The following is a 21,620-nucleotide window of genomic DNA, read 5'->3' on the forward strand; positions in this document are numbered from 1 at the left end:
ACATAAAATTAAAACAAAACGAATGAAAATAAAACACTTAAAAAAATAAAATAAAATCGGTGAACTAATGATTCAGTGGCCCATTCATGAGAGCCATTTAATTCCTGAATGAATCAGTAGTTTGAACAAATCAAATGAAAGAATGACTCAATGGCTTAGGCTGCGTCCAAAATCGCATACTCTGATAAGAAGATATTTATTTTGAAAAAGTAATTACTCTGTGTCCTCAAAAAGAGTACATTGTATATAGTATGAATGTGTGTAGTATGGATGTAATCTGGATGTGCTACATTTGCCATGTTGTCCCTGTCACGTGACCTGCACTGCCATTCATAAATCCTCTCCCGTGGCCTCATGGGTGTCAATCTGATGCACACTTCAGAATCACGCCGGAAGCAGTAGGTCATATGAATACCTTTTGTCTACTCTTTTATGAGTACTGCGAATTCTGACACACTTCTTTTGTCACATACGGTTTTTCGCCAAATACATAGTAGGAAAGCATGCAATTTCAGACGCAGCCCACGGCCTACTCATTAAGACATTTAGATTCAGTTTCTGCATAATTTCATATTTACATTTTAATAAAACACCCATTAAAGGGATTAATTCATGTCATCTCAAACCTGTATGACTTCTTTATTTAGTGGAACATGAAGTTATTTTGAAGAATGTTGGTAATGAAACGGTTTCAGAGGAAAGAGTGTCTTTCAGTTATGAAATGCCTTCGAGGATGAATAATTATTGACAGAATTTATCTTGGTTGGGTGAGCAATGCCTTTAATACCCATTTAAAACCCATTAGTCTCATGGCATTATTTATGCAATTGCAGTGTAAATGTATTCATGCCACATCTGAGCTGCAATAAACAGCCTGTAAATATTTCTAAATATCAATTCAGATGCAGCTTCTGGAAAAAAAAAAAAAAAAGTATCAAAATACTTTTTTCCAAAGCTATATACAGTATATAGTCCCTAAACAGCTCCTCAAAAGGCAGACAAAGAAACACGACTTCACATTTAGACATTTTTATTGCAAACAATGTAAGAATATAAAACAAACACTGAAGAACAGGACAATAATTTATGCATTATATGAACACAATGACATTTCTGATATGACACGATACTCCAGTTTAATCTGCCAAAGGGTAAATGACAGCACTCCAATTAACAGGGAAATCCCCCACACACAGAACGGCTCACCAACCCCAGCCTGCCCGTGTCTCACAGCAGTTATTCCTGACTGGAACTCATGTACGTTCTCGAGGCGTCTGGGGTGTTTGATTGTGGCTGTGTTTGCAGAGTCGAGGCACTGCGGCTAGAACCGAGCTCAAGATCAGTCCACTTCAGTCAGGCCACACGGGCGTCTGAACTCCTGACCTCTCTCATGGATCCATTTGTTTGAAACTGCCAAACGAGAGGATGAGGGAGGAATGGACATGTGATGCTTTTAAAACAACCTACTTCTTCTGCTATGTTCATTTCAACAGGAGGAGTTCTCTCTCAGAAGGACATGGGATTTATGCAATTAAAAAGTACACTGATCTGCAGCCTGTTCATGGCATCAGCGGTATTTAAAGACAATACTTCATATAAGTCTGTGTTTAGTTCACTTACCCCATTTACTGCCTACTAGAACAGGACAGGCTGCATGTCTCGTTCTGTAGTCTCCTTCTCCGCTCTTAAAGAGGTTGTACCAGAACACCGCCGTTCCCTACAAAGAGACGAGGATCTTTTTAAAATTAAAGCTACATCTGAAATATAACTAATAACAACACTTTAGTTTAAGAACCAATTCTCACACTTAACTTGCGTGCATATCACCAGAATATTGGCTATTTATTAGTACTTATAAAACACATTAATTAACTTAACACTACAAGCCGATTCAAAACTTGATGCCGATTCCAATATTTACGGTAACACTTTATTTTAAGGTCTCTTAACTAGTTGCTTATTAGCATGCATTTTACTAGAATATTAGCCATTTATTAGTAGTAATTAAGCACATATTAATGCCTTATTCTACATGACCTTATTCTACATCTCTAATCCTACCCAATACCTAAACTTAACAACTACCGCACTAACTATTAATAAGCAGCAAATTAGGAATTTATAGAGGGAAAAGTCGTAGTTAATAGTGAATAAGTGTTCCCTATTCTAAAGTGTTACCATATTTACATATCAGGGTGATTAATGGGATAAAATTAACAATTAAGAAAAGAGATTCTAAAAAAATACTGCTTACACTGTATCTACTAGATATACAGAATTTAGCTACAATATGTAACAAAAAAGTGTTTATTGCAACACCATCAACACTGATGTAATGATTTCATACATGTTTTATTAAAGGTTCATGAAGTGTTTATAAAGGTTGTCCGTACCTTTCTAGGCCAAATAGCGGCACCAAAATCAGGGAAAACAGTCGCCCCACCAGCCTCAACATCACTCATCTGTAATGAAGAAGGATTATTAACATCTGCCTTTCAAGCACTACAACATGGTATGCCATCAGTATTTCACATTTTTGTCGTTGAAAAAAAAATTCAAAAACAAAAACAAACTACATAATCCAGACTATGGGTTTAATTTTAAAAACCTGGATACAAATTCTGCCCAAAATAAAGGTAAATTAGAAACCGAACTAATACTAAGAAACCAATTTCCATCACTGTATTTTTTTTTTATTTTTTGTTTTTATAAATGTGACCCTGGAGCACAAAAGCAGTCATAAGCAGCACAGGTATATTTGTAGCAATAGCCAACAATACATTGTATGGGTCAAAATTATCAATTTTTCCTTTTATGCCAAAAATCATTATGATGTTAAGTAAAGATCATGTTCCATGAATATATTTTGCCTTGCTAAGAACTTCATTTGGACAACTTTAAAGGTGATTTTCTCAATATTTAGATTTTTTTGCACCCTCAGATTCCAGATTTTCAAATATTGTCCGATCCTAACAAACCATACATCAATGGAAAGCTTATTTATTCAGCTTTCAGATGATATATCAAATAAAATGTCCCTTTATGACTGGTTTTGTGGTCTAGGGTCACATAATATTATATATAGCAGTACCTGGAAGTCATGGCATGTTTGGTGCAAAGATTCATGTTAGCCGATGACACAAGACCTGATGCCAAGTCAAGAGCAAACCAGGCACCACATGAAACGCATACTTACATAATTTAAAAAAGTAGCCACACGATTTCCAGTGCCTAATGATTTGAAAGCATCAGGTTCATCTTTCTATGAAGATAAAATTTTAGAGTAAAGACAGGCAGAGAAGCAGAAGCACAACACATGTACTTACGTAGTTCAGATAGGTGGCAAGTCTATTTCCATCAACCTTGAGGTTGCTGTCAAAAGGACGCTGCAACAGACGTTTGTAACTTTTAAACCAGACTGAAGTGCAGCAGGGAATATCTCCGCCTCGGAGGCAACGCTACTTTATGTTCAATATGACAACATAAAAGCTGAGTGTTGGCTGTCAAATCAATTTACAAACATGTACTCAATTTAAAATCATTTTCTTAGGAGAATACTTTAGCTCCAGTGGTTTATAAAGTGCCTAATGCATGCCTATTTTCATTATCAATAAATATCCCTATGACATTATCAGGAAATGTATTCCCACCAGCAATAAAAATGTGCATTGTAAGCTGCTATTCCAACCTTTTACATTAGGGGGCGTTTACACAACATCATTTTAAACAAAAAAAAATGAACACTTTGTGTGTTTTGGCTGATCATTTACACGACAGCAGCCTTTTGGGGGCCTGAAAACGCAAATTTTGAAAACAGGTTTTAAAGTGCAAATTTTTGAGAACGAAAGCAATATCATCTCTGCGTAAACTGCAAATTTGTGAAAACGGTGACACCGTGCACATCACGTGTTAGGTCTAGTGCATAGTGTTTCTTTACAAAGTGACGTCGCCAACTACTGGCCTGGCGTGAATAATACAGTGGTTTTAGTCATTTTCGTGGATCCGTGTGAACAGGGATCGTTTTGACAATGTTGTCTTCTGCATGCAAACTTAAAAAAAAAAAAAAAAGGGAAAAACTTCTGTTTTCAGTGCATACTTGTCGTGTAAACGTACCCTTAGACACACATTATAAAATGGGAATTTGCCATCAAGTGACACACTATACTCCACATAAAGCATATTATTAAATAGAATAAAACTTTCAATAATTATAATAATCATCTTAATCAGGTAAAAAAAAAAGTTTCGATTGAACACCTCAGTAGCTAGTGATTTCTTGGTTTATTTTGGCCTTACCCACTTCCATGCTTCTGTTATTTATAAATTATCCTTTTAAAAAAAAAAAAAACTGACATGGAGAGATATCACAGACTGTATATTAATAATTTAAATTATATTACATTATATTATTATTACCAGGAAGTTTCATCTGTTTTATAGACAAAATATGGAAAAAGTTGAGAAATGGATATTGTGTGTCAACTGATAGTAAAAATGCCCCACTGATACATAAATTTTCTTAATTACCAGAGAAATATCAATATGACATTGCATTGTTTTTAATGAAAACTGTCACTAATATTTCTTCATGCAGATGCCACTGATTGCTCTGGTGTGAAATGTGCAAGAACTGCATAATTCTTTAAATTATGTGGCATGATAAAGCTCTTACCCTTGAGAAATCATAATGTGGTTCATATTGACCTCCGACGCCATAGTTAGCCACCTACAATTCAACAGAAGTTATAAGAAAACCCTTTTCAAACAAATTCAGATACAGAATCACAGAGACAATTCACTATTCACATAAAGCATTGTGTGCGAAGTAAATCCTGTGGACCAACAATCTGTAACCAATTCTCACTATTAACTAGCATGCATATTACTAGCATATCTGCTGTTTATTAGAACTTATAAAGCACATATTAATGCCTTATTCTGCATGATCATATTTTAGATCCCTTAATCCACCCCATACCTAAACTAACAACTACCTTACTGACTATTAATATGCAGAAAATTAGAAATTTTAGGGCAAAAGTCACAGCTAATTTTTTTTTAAATAATGGACATGGAGATATGGCTGTATATTAATAATCCAAATTGTTAATTGACAAATATTTTGTACATAATATTATTGCTGTTATTATAACATGTATTACTCTATATACAGTATTACATATCATATTATATTATAATATGGAATACTGTTTCTAAATTAATAATATAATATCACTTGTGACCCAGGAGCACAAAACCAGTCTTAAGTCGCTGGGGTATATTTGTAGCAATAGCCAAAAATACATTGTATGGGTCAAAATTATAGATTTTTCTTTTATGTCAAAAAGCATTAGGATATTAAGTAAAGATCATGTTCCATGAAGATATTTTGGAAATCCCCTACCGTAAATATATCAAAACTTCATTTTTGATTAGTAATATGCATTGCTAAGAACTTCATTTGCACAACTTTAAAGGCGATTTTCTCAATATTTAGATTTTTTTGCACCCTCAGATTCCAGATTTTCAAATAGTTGTCTCTCGACCAAATATTGTCCGATCCTAACAAACCATAAATCAATGGAAAGATTATTTATTCAGCTTTCAGGTGATGTATACATCTCAATTTCAGAAAATTGACCCTTATGACTGGTTTTGTGGTCCAGGGTCACATTTGTAAATCAAACTAAAATGTAACAATTCCTTTTATTTTTTGGGGAAACAAAGTACTGCACAACAGATGTTTACTGTTACTAGAAAATTGTGATTATTTCTGAAATGTATTTTTAATAATGGCATTATTACTAATTTGTGAAGTACATTCTACTGTATTATATTATACTACATTATATGTGACCCTGAACGACAAAACCAGTCATAAGGGTCAATTTTCTGAAATTGAGATGTATACATCACCTGAAAGCTGAATAAATAATCTTTCCATTGATTTATGGTTTGTTAGGATCGGACAATATTTGGTCGAGAGACAACTATTTGAAAATCTGGAATCTGAGGGAGCAAAAAAAATCTAAATATTGAGAAAATCGCCTTTAAAGTTGTGCAAATGAAGTTCTTAGCAATGCATATTACTAATCAAAAATTAAGTTTTGATATTTACGGTAAGAAATTTACAAAATATCTTCATGGAACATGATCTTTACTTAATATCCTAATGATTTTTGACATAAAAGAAAAATGGATAATTTTGACCCATACAGTGTATTGTTGACTATTGCTACAAATATACCCCAGCGACTTAAGACTGGTTTTGTGCTCCAGGGTCACATATTACATTATGTGGCGTGAGACTAAAGCCTATGGAGACCACAGCTTGTGCGTGAGATGTTCTGGAGTATTTTGGATGAATGACCTGTAGAAGTTCTGCAGTGTCTACAGTTAATCCGGTGATGTCCTCTATTCTCTGATTGACCCGCGCGATCACTGGATCGTCTTCCCCTTCTAACCACGCGCTGCAGACACACCAGAAGACAAGAAAATAATGACAAAATTCTGTTCAACAGCTGCGTTACAATATCAAATAAGTACATTTAATAATATATCACCTACGGGTGAGAGCTATGACCAAATCACAGAATGAAACCATTCACATCACAGTAAAGGTATATCATAATATACTTATTTTACTAGAAATGCAATGAAATATCACATGATTAAGAGTGATGTTCTAAATATCAGCGATTAGGAACAAGATTCCTTGTCCACCAATATTCATGCGTATATATCTACTGTCGTGTACTTTATATTGCAAATACAATACAGCCCAGCCCTTGTTACCTTATGTTCTTATCAAGCCAGACATGAACACCTGTGTATGAGATGTGCTCACCTTTTGGAAACTCTGTAATGCGCGACCGTCAGAACGCCTGTTTTTGGGTCTCTCACTGTGGCTCTCGCAAGCTACAGAGAACAACTCAGAATTAGCTTCGCAGAAACAAATCTGTCACTACTTCTGTTTCATAGCAACTTTAATCTAGAAGCTAAACAATTTTATTAGTTTGTCCTAAACCGATCCAATAAATGTGTTTTTGGTTGCACATCAAATATGTTCTTTGGAATATAATCGAAATAGCGAGACAAAAGCATGACACTTTGATTTAAATCCGAGAGAAAACCAGGCTAACCAAGCAAAAAACATTTTATGTACAGTGCCGTGAAAAGGTTTTTGCCCCCTTCCTGTTTTTTTTTTTTGCATGTCACATTTAAAAGATTCAGATCAAATCAAACTAATTTTGATATTACACAAAGATAAATGAAATATCATTTAAAAACTGCGTTTTGCATTATTAAGGGAAAAATTAATTGGCCCCTCCTGTTAAATCATGAAAGAACCGTGATTAACCACATTATTTTAGACAGCTGGGATTACTGCCAGACCTGTTGAATCAAGAAATCACTTAAAAGAGAACCTGTCTGACAAAGTGAAGCATGTTTAAAGAGCAACACATCACACCGCGATCTTAAGAAATTCAAGAACAGATGAGAAACAATAGTTGACATGTATCAGTCTGGAAAGGGTTATAAAGCCATTTCTAAGGCTTTGGGACTCCAGCGAACAACGAATAGAGCCATTATCCACAAATGGAGAAAACGTCTCGGGTTACTTGTGTCGCTGCATAGCTGATGCAATGGGAACGATTGTCTGAAGCCCGTACAGAATCACGCCAAATCATCGGCTGATGGAAATCAATGCTGCTGTTCCCTTTAAGCCCAAATGTCAAAAGAAAAATTACTTTTATGGATTATACTTAGACAGAAAATTTAATTTCTTAGGTTTGTAAATAGTTTTCTTTTGTCAAATGTTTTCATGCATTTTATTTTACAGCATCTTGTAAAGTGTGCAATTAATTTCTCTTAATCTTAAAATTTTCATAAACACTAAGCCTGCTTTTTCAAAACAGCCTCTTTTGAGGCTGTGACTATCACAGCACATTATAAATAATAATTCAAGAACAAAATATTTAGTTGGCACCAAATAAAAAGTAAGAAATAAAAGCACAAATAGGCTTATGTGAGATCATTTAAGAAAAAAAATAATTTTGGGTGAACTATTCATGCCTATATACCAGGCATCCTCAAATCTGGCCCACTCCTGCAGAGTTTAGCTGTAACCCTAATCAAACACATCTGAGCATGCTAATCAGAGTCTTCAAGATCATTAGAAAATCACAGGTAGGTGAGTTTGATCAGGGTTGGAGCTAAACTCTGCAGGCCCTCCGGGAAAGATTTGAGGAACGCTGCTATATACGGTCCATCTGTTCGTCTAAGGTTTGCACACTCACCTTAGGCTTGGCCAGCTCCTTGATCTTCCCTATCTCTTCATCGGAGAGGGCCTCCAGAAAGCGAACGATATGAGGACTGTCCCACTCGTCCTCCTCCTTCATCGGCTTGAGCAGCAGACGCGGGTTCCTGCTGCCATCCTGATAACGGCAGAACAGTCGGCTACGCCTCTTTGAAGTCTGTAGGGAAATTAAGATAACTTTTTATAACAACTTACAACCTTATTTAGAATGATTTTTATATTTACATATGTATTTTTTTAGATAAATTTTTGTTGCAAACACTCATCTGATTTATACGTCATCAGAAAGCTGAATAAATAAGTTTTCCATTGATGTATGGTTTGTTAGGATAAGACAATATTTGTTCGAGATACAACTATTTGAAAATCTGGAATCTGAGGGTGCAAAAAAAAAAAAATCCAAATATTGAGAAAATTAAAGTTGTCCAAATGAATTCATAGCAATGCATATTACTAATCAAACACGACGTTTTGATATTTACAGTAGTAAATTTACAAAATATCTTCATGGAACATGATCTTTACTTAATATACTAATGATTTTTGGCATAAAAGAAAAATCTATCATTTTGACCCATACAATGTATTTTTGGCTATTGCTACACATATACCCCAGCGACTTAAGACTGGTTTTGTGGTGCAGGGTCACAAATATGGTGTGTGTTAATGACGTGTTAGTGTGATTAATCTAAATCTTGGCCCTTCATACTGTCTGCATAAGAATCATATGTATATTACTATAAAAGTTTGGAATAATTAAGATTTTTTCATGCATTTAAAAGATGTTCCTCATGTTCACCAAGGATGCATTTATTTGATCAAAAATACAGGAAAAAACTGTAATATTGTGAAATATCATTTAAACTAGCTCCTTTGTATTTTAATTTATAGTAAAGTGTAATTTATTGCTGTGATCAAAACTGTATTTTCAGCATCATTACTCCAGTCTTCAGTGTCACATGATCCTTCAGAAATCATTCTAATATGCTGATTTGATGCTCAGTTATTAATTATCAACAATGGTTCCTATTATTATTATTATTATCATCGGTGTTGAAAGTTTTAGCTGCTTAATGTACTTGTGGAAACTGATACTTTTTTTTTTTCAGGATTCTTTAAATGAAAAGAAAGTTCAAACAGCATTTATTTAATTTAAATAAATTAAAATATTTTTTTTTGCATAATTATTAATATCTTTACGGTCACTTTTGATCAATTTAATGCATCCTTTAAAAAGTTAATACATACCCCAAACCTATAAATGGTAGTGTATTACAGTTTCCACAAAACTATTAAGCATAAAAAAAATAAAAAAAAAAAATAATCAGAAATGTTTCTTGAGCAGCAAATCAGCATATTAGAATGATTTCTGAAGGATCATGTGACACTGAAGACTGGAGCAATGATGCTGAAAATTCAGCTTTGCATCACATATTTTAAACTGTAATTTATTTCTATTCACATTGAAAATAGTTATTCTGAAGAGTAATAATTTTTCACAATTTTTACTGCATGTTTAATCAAATAAATACAGCCTTAGTGAGCAAGAGCAAGAGACTTCTTTCAAAAACATTACAAATATCCTAATTATTAGAACTTTTTGACCAGCAGTGTACAATATAATCAAAGTCTGAAACAAGAGACACTGTAAATGACTCAAAATAAGGCTTACAAAAGCAATAAAGTGAAAAGGGCAAATAATTTCTTCATTGTGCATTTGGGATATACAGGTGCTGGTCATATAATTAGAATATCATCAAAAAGTTGATTTATTTCACTAATTCCATTCAAAAAGTGAAACTTGTATATCATATTCATTCATTACACACAGACTGATATATTTCAAATGTTTATTTCTTTTAATTTTGATGATTAGAGCTTACAGCTCATGAAAGTCAAAAATCAGTATCTCAAAATATTAGAATATTACTTAAGACCAATACAAAGAAAGGTTTTTAGAAATCTTGGCCAACTGAAAAGTATGAAAATGAAAAGTATGAGCATGTACAGCACTCAATACTTAGTTGGGGCTCCTTTTGCCTGAATTACTGCAGCAATGCGGCGTGGCATGGAGTCGATCAGTCTGTGGCACTGCTCAGGTGTTATGAGATCCCAGGTTGCTCTGATAGTGGCCTTCAGCTCATCTGCATTGTTGGGTCTGGTGTCTCTCATCTTCCTCTTGACAATACCCCACAGATTCTCTCTGGGGTTCAGGTCAGGCGAGTTTGCTGGCCAATCAAGCACAGTAACACTATGGTCATTGAACCAGCTTTTGGTACCTTTGGCAGTGTGGGCAGGTGCCAAGTCCTGCTGGAAAATGAAATCAGCATCTCCATAAAGCTTGTCAACAGAAGGAAGCATGAAGTGCTCTAAAATCTCCTGGTAGATGGCTGCGTTGACTGTGGACATCAGAAAACACAGTGGACCAACACCAGCAGATGACATGGCAGCCCAAATCATCACTGACTGTGGAAACTTCACACTGGACTTCAAGCAACATGGATTCTGTGCCTCTCCACTCTTCCTTCAGACTCTGGGACCTTGATTTCCAAATTAAATGTAAAATTTACTTTCATCTGAAGAGAGGACTTTGGACCACTGAGCAACAGTCCAGTTCTTTTTCTCCACAGCCCAGGTAAGATGCTTCTGACGTTGTCTCTGGTTCAGAAGTGGCTTGGTAGCCCTTTTCCTGAAGATGTCTGAGCGTGGTGACTCTTGATGCACTGACTCCAGCTTCAGTCCACTCCTTGTGAAGCTCTCCCAAGTGTTTGAATCGACTTTGCTTTACTGTATTCTCAAGCTTGCGGTCATCCCTGTTGCTTGTGCACCTTTTCCTACCCAAATTCTTCCTTCCAGTCAACTTTGCATTTAATATGCTTTGATACAGCACTCTGTAAACAGCCACACCTTTCAGTAATGACCCTCTGTGACTTACCCTCTTTGTGGAGGGTGTCAATGTTCGTCTTCTGGATCATTGCCAAGTCAGCAGTCTTCCCCATTATTGTGGTTTCAAAGAACAAGAGATACCCAGAATTTATACTGTAGGGATGGTCATTTATTCAAACTCAAATGTAAGTATTCTAATATTTTGAGATACTGATTTTTGACTTTCATGAGCTGTAAGCTCTAATCATCAAAATTAAAAGAAATAAACATTTGAAATATATCAGTCTGTGTGTAATGAATGAATATAATATACAAGTTTCACTTTTTGAATGGAATTAGTGAAATAAATCAACTTTTTGATGATATTCTAATTATATGACCAGCACCTGTAAGCTGCGCTCACCATTTTGACTCCCTCTCCCCTGCAGAGGGCCTCGTACACCTCTCTCTCGGGCAGGTAGTCTTTGGGCCGCTCATAAGTGTCCAGCTGAATGGGCCTCTCATCCGCGGGCTCCTGCTGGCTCCGACCCCGGTCCCTCAGCTCCTTAGACAGCAGTTGCTCAAAGTAGCGCAGGTTTCCTCCTGCCCTCTGGTGGCTGGGATCTGCAAGTGCATGCACAGGATATGCAATCTCCAATGGTCGAGAAATACAGCCAAAAAAAAACTGCATCACATTTATCTTGGATTCCATGTTCTAAGTCAAACAAAGCTGAATAAATATGATTTTCATTTATGTATGGTTTGTTAGGATGGGACAATATTTGGCTGAGATACAACTATTTGAAAATCTGGAATCTGAGGGTGCAGAAACATCTTGTTCAAAGTTGTTCAAATGAAGTTCTTAGCAATGCATATTACTAATCAAAAATTAAGTTTTGATATATTTACAGTAGGATAATTTACAAAATATCTTCATGGAACATGATCTTTATTTAATATACTAATGATTTTTGGCATAAAAGAAACATCGATAATTTTGACCCATACAATGTATTTTTGGCTATTGCTACAAATATACCCCAGCGACTTAAGACTCAAGGTTCCAGGGTCACATGTTGTATTTTCAGAAGGTTTTGGAATATTTTTCCTCTCCCCAAATTTGTCACTACCGAAACACAATACATAGTTTAATAAGAAGGGCTATATCGACATTAAGGTTTTGTTTACATCTACCTTATAAATATATATTTTTGCTATTTTATTAAAAAGTTTTTACGAGGTAAATCAATAACAATTTTAACAATATTTCAAAAAAAATTCTTTGTAAAAGGCGTAAAGTTGATAATACTGATTTCAACGTTAAGGATGCATTAGTTTGAATATGCATTGAACCAAACACTATCATAACATCTTAGTTTGTCATTCAATCTACTTTATTTTTGACAAAACATCCCATGTTTCGGTAGTGACAGTTCACCAAATGTTTTTTTTTTTTTTTGGGTAGTGACAATTTTAGATACTTTTGAACCTAGCTCAAAGATGCTAATCAGCACATGATTTGCTAGCACAGATATTAACAGTTGTACACATAAAAACTAAATGTTATGGAATAACACCGAACAAGTGTGCTTAATTGCAGACAAAAGCCGTTCGGTAGTGACATTCCTTAAAGTTACACACAGATTTTCTGACTTTTGAATACATTTACCTCAAAATGATGGGACCTATCTACTCACACCTTGTAGCTATGAGAGAAGGGGAAATAAATTTAGGGGTGTAGTTCAAATCCAATGGACTAAAACATACACTGTTTCGGTAGTGACATGAAAAATGTGAGACACATGAAGTTTCGTGATTTACAAAGAATTATTTTTTTTTTTTTAAACTTCACTTTTTTATATATATATATATATATATATATATATATATATATATATATATATATATATATATATATATATATATATATATATATATATATATATATATATATATATATAAAGTTTGCCAATATTTTAAATATTATTGTGTATTTCAATAGATAATAGAAGAATCTTAGTAAACATCTAAGATTTGAATTCTTAAATGCTTTTTAAATGCGTATTTGGTTGTGGGACAGCAGTTTGCACCAATTCTGTAGAATGGCCCATATATGAGAGCTTCATGTGAGTTTATGTGGCTATTACATTTCCTAACGATCATCTAGTGTCAACTTGCAGGTCAAACACAACAGATAGAGAGAAACAGCCTACCAATGGCCACCAAGCGTTGAGTGAGTTCGATGGCTCGTGGCAGGTCACCCATCTGATAGACTGAGTAACTAAGATAATCCAAAATATCGGCTTTGGCCGTCTTGGCGTCTTCTCCCGAGTCCATCTGTCTGAGCGCCTGCTGCATCCACAGCACTGAATGATAATAGTCATTCTCATTGTAGGCCAGTTTCCCCATGTCGAAGCAGTCATCCACGGTCAGCTCAGCGTTGTAGCGAACCCCTGTGGACAGAACGTCACATCATTTATCACAGGTTTCAGCAAGGATATTATACTGGACCAAGCGTTACTTTACGTCATGTGCACACTATATGATTTATGATGGTCCTTTCGCTTGTCAGACTGTGAGATTCCAGCTGTCATTACTGTCCGACTGTAAATAAAATAAGTTTAGGATTTTTATATTTAACGTAATTTAAGTTAATACTTATTTATTTCAAGCAATGAAAATGTTTTTATTAATTTTAAAGTTTAGTAATTTTGTTGCTTATTTTTATTTTTTTCAATGTGTCTATATTTTAATTAAGTTTTCAATTTTAGTGTCAGTTTATTTAGTTGTAGTTATTTTAGTACTTCAACAAATGAAAAGGAAATGTTGTAAGACGGAGGGAACATTATTTTGATTTAAAAAAAAATAAATTATGAGCGCACATGAATATTTTAAAAATGAATTAATTTGAGTATTTTCAATCAGTTTGGTGAAAATCAGACCAACAATCTAGGAGGCCGACATGGGAAAATTGGGTATTGTTCGACTCGGTATGTTGGTCTGAGTCTGAAGAGAACAGTCTTATCATTTTTGGCCAAATCGTTCCTAAGTTATGAGCAAAAATAGCCATTTGCATATCTCCTGACCACTAGGTGGCGCTGTGCCAAAACTGTGTAGGTAGCCTCAGGTCATGGTTATTATAACACACACCAAGTTTGGTCTCAATATGCTAAAGCGTTGCCAAGTTATAACCTTATGTCTAATTTGAGCTCTTTAAAAAAAAAATTGTTCATGTGTTCTTCAAGAACAGTTTGACTGTCAACTTGAATTTGGTCACTTTTTGTCAGCATGGTTTTAAGATGATCTGGTTAGATTATTGCGAAAATCGAACCAGATCATCTTCATCTTCAGTACTACATCATCTTCAGACTAGGTCTGTCAAAATGTTTGAATAACTAAAATCTAATTTTGTACTTAAATATTATCAATATTTGAATTATATTAAAATTTAAAAAGGCATAATTTCAGTTAGGGGGAAACAAGCTTTTGGCTTCTCTCCTGAGGCCACAAGAGGGCGCATCGAGCAAAATATTACTAATGCACGATTATTCAAAGCAATAAAATAACACAACTATCTTTGAAAAAAAGTGCATCATGTTTAAAATAATGTTTAATTATAAACTAAACAGCATCATGTAGCATCACGTTTTTGCATTCAAATGTGGATTTTTATTTTAAATTCGACAAATACTCGAATTTTTATTTGACAGCCCTACTTCAGACCATGCTGACAAAAACAGTCTAGGGAGGAGTTTGAAAATAGGGTTTTGTTTGGGTTTTTTTCTGCCATTTTGAATTTTCCAAAAAAACAATGTCATCATGGAAAATGACGTCATGCAGTTGCACTGAAAATGACAATCGAATCATCTTGAGCCAAGGATGAAAAAAGAATTTGCTTCTAGACTTAACATTTCAAAAGTTTTTAGCATAAACGTGTGTGCAAATTTGGACAGCTAGAGGGCTGAAATTAGAGACTCCAAATTTGCTGTAGTTAATGCTGGAACGGTCCTCAATCGGTGCGCCAAATTTGATAACTTTCCCAAAAAAGAGATACCACTGGTGCTTGGCCACTAATTATAAATCAAGATAGTATTCCAATTTCAAAAATGATAAATTAAGCAACATGCATTTACAGATATAATGCAACTGCTTCATCTTTTTCTCATAAAGACACTACTGTATGTCTCAGAAGTCCACTGATAGTGAGGGTGTATTTGTCCCCCTTTTAAAGTCTTGCAATGACGGTCTCAGTTCATCACAGTCTCTTTAACTGCTATCGCAGCACAGGACTCAGAGCCTTGTATGAAATGAAAACAAAGAAGTGTGAAAACAAGAGTTGGAGTTACCGGAGTACTGCCTCTGACCTGGCAGTTTGCCTTTGGAGAAACTTTCCGAGTCCAGTTTATACGTGTCCTGCAAACGCATGAGAGCTTTGGCAGCTCCCTTCTCATCCTCCTCATCGGGGAAAGACTGTCTGTGCACAGACATGTTTGATATGAAGCCTTCAGAAGAGAAAAAAATATATAAACTTTTTTATTACACAAGACTTTAAGGCAAGAGCTGAGAACTACTGATTACTTTTTAAAGACACAGTGCATTGGAGTACATGATTCTCATTGGACAACAGCAGTATCATGCGGTCAAATATTTTTGAATAATGAGTTTATCTGTAAAACTGCCAGTTGCATGTCACTTCTTCTCACATAATAAAAGGATTCTAACTAGAAAGGATATTTCACCCAAAAATGAAGCTTATGTTATTTACTCACTCTCGTGTCGTTCCAAACCTGTATGAGTTTCTTTCTTCTGCTCAACATAGAAGATATTCTGAAGGATGTTGGTAACAAAACAGCCATTAACATCCATTGTATTTTTTCCCCTACTATGGAAGTCAATGGCTACCAATAAATATTTGGCTGGAGGGCGAGTAAATGACAGAATTTTCATTTCTGGGTGAACCACACCTTAAGTGTCTATTTTATATACATGTATGCATTTAGTAAAAGTACATTACTAAATATTTTTGCATCATGTTGGGGTCCTGACCCTGGTCCGGGTCAGGGTTATTTCTCATGGTAATGACAGTACATTATCACTTGCATGGCTTTCATTTAAGTGGAAAGTTGTCTCAAGAACTCCACGTGGCAACATGTTGCAACACATGTTCACACAAGTTCACATTAGGGAGTGAAAATAAGTGAACAGCTGTCATGACTTCACACACACTCAGACCCTGATTTCTCACTATACACAACTCAATTTTATTTGCATAGCGCTTTTCACAATTCACATTGTTTCAAAGGAGCTTTAAACAAAATCTTGACGTTAAAGTTTCCAATTCCTTAATTCCTTACAGTCCACATTTTGCAGTTTAGAGCTGGGCGTAAGGACAAGCATTTGAGATTTGCTATATAGTATACGTTGCTTTATGCGAGTGCACTATATGAATGTGGATAAAGATGGATAGTTTTAAGTTGGAGTTATTAATTCATTACGTGGGGATATGGAAATCTGTAAAGTATAGAGAACATCAAATTCTACGAACTGTATATCAACTTCAGAAACATATACATATAGTCTAATGTTTGGAGACAAAGATTTTTTTTTTTTTTTTTTTTAAGTCTTTGAAAGTAATAAATGTGTGATGTAACATGCAAACATGAATGTAATAATGAATGCAATAAAATACATTTAATAGACAACAAATCTTTAAATTGTAATAATATTACTATTGTACTTTCGAACAAATAAATTCAATCATTTAAAATAAATACTGCAAAAACATACAAAAACACAACTTTTTACATATTTATAAAGGTTATTTTGTTTTGGTTTTTTTGCCTGTCCTGGGATCTCTACCTTACACCAGTTAAAACATGTTCAACACTTGCTTCAGCATAAATCTGAAATCATAGTCTTAAAACTGTCTTATCTCAGAAAGAGTCTTAAAAGATAATGCCAAAAAATAAAACTGAATAACAGCAAGCATACCACAAAATTATAGTGTTAAAAAACATACAACTATCATAAATCTACTGTCCAATCCATTCTGTTTTTAACTGTAACATACCTCAGTACTTTCTCAACATTAAACATTGTGATAAACGCTGATATACTGTACCATCTGACGGGTCCTGCAGCACCAGACTCTCTAACTCGGACCACTCGGTGTTGAGTCTCTTCATCAGCTTGTAGGCGTTCACCGGGTGAGCCAGGAAGCCTTCAGGGTCCGACGTGGACAAACGTGTCAACATATCCAGTTTATTAGCCCAGCTGAAGCCAAACGATAGACAGAAACACACAAATGAGTCACGGGTTCATGTGTAATCATATATAAAACAAAATAAAAATATTGTAGCGAAAGATTCACCTCTTCACAGCTTCAAGTTTCATCTCTTCTGCTTCAATGTATTCTTTCAGGGATTGGACAAGCTCCCTCTCTGTAAATATCAGGTCTGTCATTTGGCCTTTGAAAAGAGAAGGCAAAATTATATCATTAAAAAAAAAAATGACAACAAGACCAAAAAAGCACATTTATTCAAGTTTTACAGTCTTTGTGTACTTTGATCACTTATAATTCAATCAGAAATTAAACACCAGATGATTTTCATGCAACTAAGAGGAACAGAAGGAATTGTACTGATCGAGGTGAAGATTTCGGCTCGCGTGGGAGAACAGAAGGACGACAGAGTCAGCAGCATAAACACCAGAAATGCTGCCATTGTCGAGCGAAACCTACAAGGAAACCAAACAGACATGTTAGAAATGTGCAGATTTACTTCAACTGAAGATTGCTCTGGGAGTTACAAATAGACTTTTTATGCACCAAGTCTGCGCACGTGTGTGTTAAGCATGCTTACTATTGAGGACTAACACTGAATACTGAGCCAAGTCAGTTCTTTGGTGCTTAACCACAAATGGGTCAAGAAACAGCTGCAGAGCTTTTTTGCTGGTGAAAAACAAGAGTATGACAAGAAAATATATTTTATATAGAAACCGATTCAACTTATAAGTATACACTGCTGTTCAAAAATTTGGGGTCAGTAGTTTTATTTGAAGGAAATTAATACTTTTATTGAGCAAGGATGTGTTAAATTGATTAAAAGTGATAAAAACTTATATTGTTAGAAAAAAAATGTATCTTTATAATAAGTGCTGTTCGTTAACTTTTTATTCAAAGAACCCTGAAAAAAAAAAAAAATTATTTCCAATAAATATTAAGTGGCACAACTCTTTCCAACATTGATAATAAATCAGCATATTAGAATGATGCAGAAAATTCAGCTTTGCATCACAGAAATCATATTTATATATTTTTTTAATTAGCTTTTTGCCTTAATTAGAAAGCACAGTGCAGATTTTTAAGGTTTAATTTTGTGGAGCGAGTATCTGCTGTTGATTTTACAAACACAAAAGTGCAAGTGCAAGTGGTCACAGCCACAAACAGCAAACTCTTTGGTACGAATATGAGGGTGGGAAATAACTAAGCTTTTACCTAATGACCGGTCATTACAGTCAAAGTGTAGAACCTGCCAGAATGAACGGTTTAACTGGGCGTGGGTGAAATTGGTTGAACCCAAAATGGAAACCACAGGGCACATCCACAAGTCTTTTAAAATAGTTTAGCATTTAAAGACCTCACGATTCAATTAGAGTCGGATTCAGAAAGTCACAGTCCGAGTCCAACATGATGCATCGCAATTTTTTTAGCAAATCTCCAGAGTGAATTAAGGTGGCTCGTTCCAAAGATTCTGTATAAAAGTCCTACTAAAATCTGCTTTCTCTGCAATAAGTGGGTATGATAACTTGTGGATCATTGAGCTATTCAATATTTAAAATATTATGGACTGATCCACAGTCATTTTTCTCCACCTGTATAGTTGTAAATCCGTGCAACTCAGTTAGTTACTTACAACTGACTCAAACATTTAGGCATATAATGAATTAAACAATCACACATGGTCAGATGCAATTCACTCCTGACTGCCTTCGCACCTACCTTCAAACTAAACTCACTGTAATGTAAACTCAGCAGTGTTTGACTCTCTACAGCCGCTCTTGTTTGTGCTAATGGACCTTTTACAGATTTTAATTGGTGCCGGGTCATTGGAAGAGGATGCAGATTCTTCCGTGTGTAAAAATAGAGCACAATTCACACTTTACCAGTGATCTGTCTGTTAAATTCAGTTCAACTTTCACATCACAGTACATCAAGAGCAACATTTATCAAATGTTTTAACTTAAGGCAAATAGCATTAGCATACCATTTAAAAAAAACAAAAAACAAACACTAATTAAACCCAAAGAGCAAACCAACACAAACTCCCAAATGTTTCTGAAGGGAGTGCATGAGCGATGACGTCATCTTCTAGAAAAGTTTCTGTCCTCCTCGAGAGGATTTGCAGCTTACAGCAACCGCTGTAGAAAACTACTAATATATATATATATATATATATATATATATATATATATATATATAATAAAACAATCCATACCTGCTTCAGCTAGATTTAGACACTGCCGTTATAACCATACTAAATAATATTCAGTAACATTAATATTAGACCCAGCAGCTAACCGTGCCCATTGATAAAAATGTTAAGTAAAAGTGGACTTACACAAATTAATACATTATAAATACAGTATTAAAACAATTTTTACACCTGCAGAAAGAAAAACAAAAATTCAGAAATTAATCTGAAACAAACAGCTAGTAGCCTATTCAGGGAGCACAAACAACATAAACGTACCCATGTTTATTTTAATACAGGTTTTACATTAACAAAAACACTATTTTACAACTTAAATTTGACCGTCAGCAAGGCTGCATCAAACGTGAACGCAAAGCAAGCAACTCACTGCAGTACTCTGAACAAAACGTTAGTATTGTAGCAGCAAGAGTTATTTAAAGGTCAGATGTCAAAGGTAAAAGTCACTATGTTGCATGGCACGCAGAACTGTTACAAATCACGGTTAAAATATAAGAGCTCTTACCTCGGTTCGCGTTGAAAGTGTGAACGTGTGATGGGACAGACCAGCAGAAGCAGTTTTATAGCGAGTCCTCTGCTGTTTTGCAGTGATTTTAGCCGCTGCCACGTACAGAAGAGCCTCTCAAACACTTTCCACAGACGCTCGCAATCCTCGTAATAAACGCGCACTCACATTCCCGAGCTGCGTGATGAGCGGCTATATCAGGGAAAACACGTACCAAACAGCCTTTAACAGCGTCGCATATTACATAATATCAGCTGAACTATACTTGAGTGCAACCTATCTGCATATTAAAAGTCAATGGCATGGAAGAACAACGTGTAAACGCAGATGAAGGATGATGGTTTTTCTTGGCTCGCCTCTGCGTCGCCATATAAGCCCCGATAATGTGAACGAGAAGAACGTTCTGGAAGAACTTACTGTCTTGATCCTCTTGTGTTCAAATCATATACATGTTACTGGATCTTAATCGAGGCATTTAATTAATTTAGAGGTATACTCCCCGTAAACTTGACCAACATCCGAGATCGATGCGACACAAAAATCAGCCTCTACACTGTGATTTACGGTAAAAGGAAACATGATGAACTGCACGTTCTCTTTCAGCTCTGGTGGATAGTTCAGTACTGATTATGATGTCTGTCAAATAATGGAAATAAGAATTGTGACCCTGGACCACAAAACCAGTCATAAAGGTCCTTTTATAAAATTAGACATCATCTGAAAGCTGAATAAATATGCTTGATATGTTTGTTAGGATAGGACCATATTTGGCTGAGATACAACTATTTGAAAATCTGGAATCTGAGGGTGCAAAAAAATCTAAATATTCAGAAAATAGCCTTTAAAGTTGTCCAAATGAAGTTCTTAGCAATACATATTACTAATCAAAAATTAAGTTTTGGTAAGAAATTCACAAAATATCTTCATGTAACATGATCTTTACTAAATATCCTAATGATTTTTGGCATAAAAGAAAATGGATAAATTTGAGCCATGCAATGTATTGTTGGCTATTGCTACAAATATACTTATGACTGCTTTTGTGGTCCTAATTGGTCCACAATTAGGCAATATTTTAGCATCATACACACAAGAGTCAAGTTGTCACAAAGACAAGGCTATATCAGTGCTAGAAATCCAATTATTTAAAAAAATCAAAAATTTGTTTGGAATCTTTTGAGGCCATTTCCTCAAAATCATGTTTAACCACTGTTTAAATGATCATATCTCTGCAACAGTTTGGGGCGGTCATAACAATTCTCAGAAGGTCGAGGGTTTACTTCATCATTCTGTGCATAAAACTCAAAATGCGTTTCCGGGTCAGAATGACTCTAAATGATGGAGCTGGTCACACGTTATGACTTAACTGTACTTTATACAGCGTCTTAAATATATGGCTGAACAGGACCCCAGCAGTGCTGATATTTAGTCCAGTCTGTCT

The 21,620-nt window shown here is 35.0% G+C and overlaps 1 protein-coding gene across 6 annotated transcripts; it reads right to left on the reverse strand.

Annotated features, from left to right (window-relative positions):
• Window positions 1-999: 999 nt before the first annotated feature.
• Window positions 1,000-20,770, reverse strand: p4ha2 (procollagen-proline, 2-oxoglutarate 4-dioxygenase (proline 4-hydroxylase), alpha polypeptide 2). 6 transcript variants are annotated; one of them, XM_058757850.1, is made up of 16 exons: window positions 20,597-20,770; window positions 20,180-20,371; window positions 17,826-17,920; window positions 17,556-17,652; window positions 17,307-17,458; window positions 15,550-15,687; window positions 13,399-13,638; window positions 11,610-11,809; window positions 8,301-8,477; window positions 6,848-6,918; window positions 6,371-6,470; window positions 4,673-4,726; window positions 3,327-3,386; window positions 2,394-2,462; window positions 1,621-1,717; window positions 1,000-1,410 (listed from the first exon to the last, which is right to left on the reverse strand). In XM_058757850.1, exons 3-16 carry the CDS (start codon window positions 17,905-17,907, stop codon window positions 1,340-1,342), a joined length of 1,608 nt encoding a protein of 535 aa, XP_058613833.1. In that variant the 5' UTR covers window positions 17,908-17,920; window positions 20,180-20,371; window positions 20,597-20,770; the 3' UTR covers window positions 1,000-1,339. The 6 variants fall into 6 exon arrangements, with proteins under 6 accessions (XP_058613833.1, XP_058613834.1, XP_058613831.1 ...); XM_058757851.1 differs by adding an exon at window positions 3,197-3,262 and having other exon boundaries at window positions 20,180-20,730; XM_058757848.1 differs by having other exon boundaries at window positions 1,001-1,410; window positions 15,532-15,687; window positions 20,597-20,767.
• Window positions 20,771-21,620: the final 850 nt, after the last annotated feature.

This window comes from Onychostoma macrolepis, chromosome 21 (genome assembly GCF_012432095.1).
Source record: "Onychostoma macrolepis isolate SWU-2019 chromosome 21, ASM1243209v1, whole genome shotgun sequence".
In the NCBI taxonomy this organism is placed as follows: domain Eukaryota; kingdom Metazoa; phylum Chordata; class Actinopteri; order Cypriniformes; family Cyprinidae; genus Onychostoma; species Onychostoma macrolepis.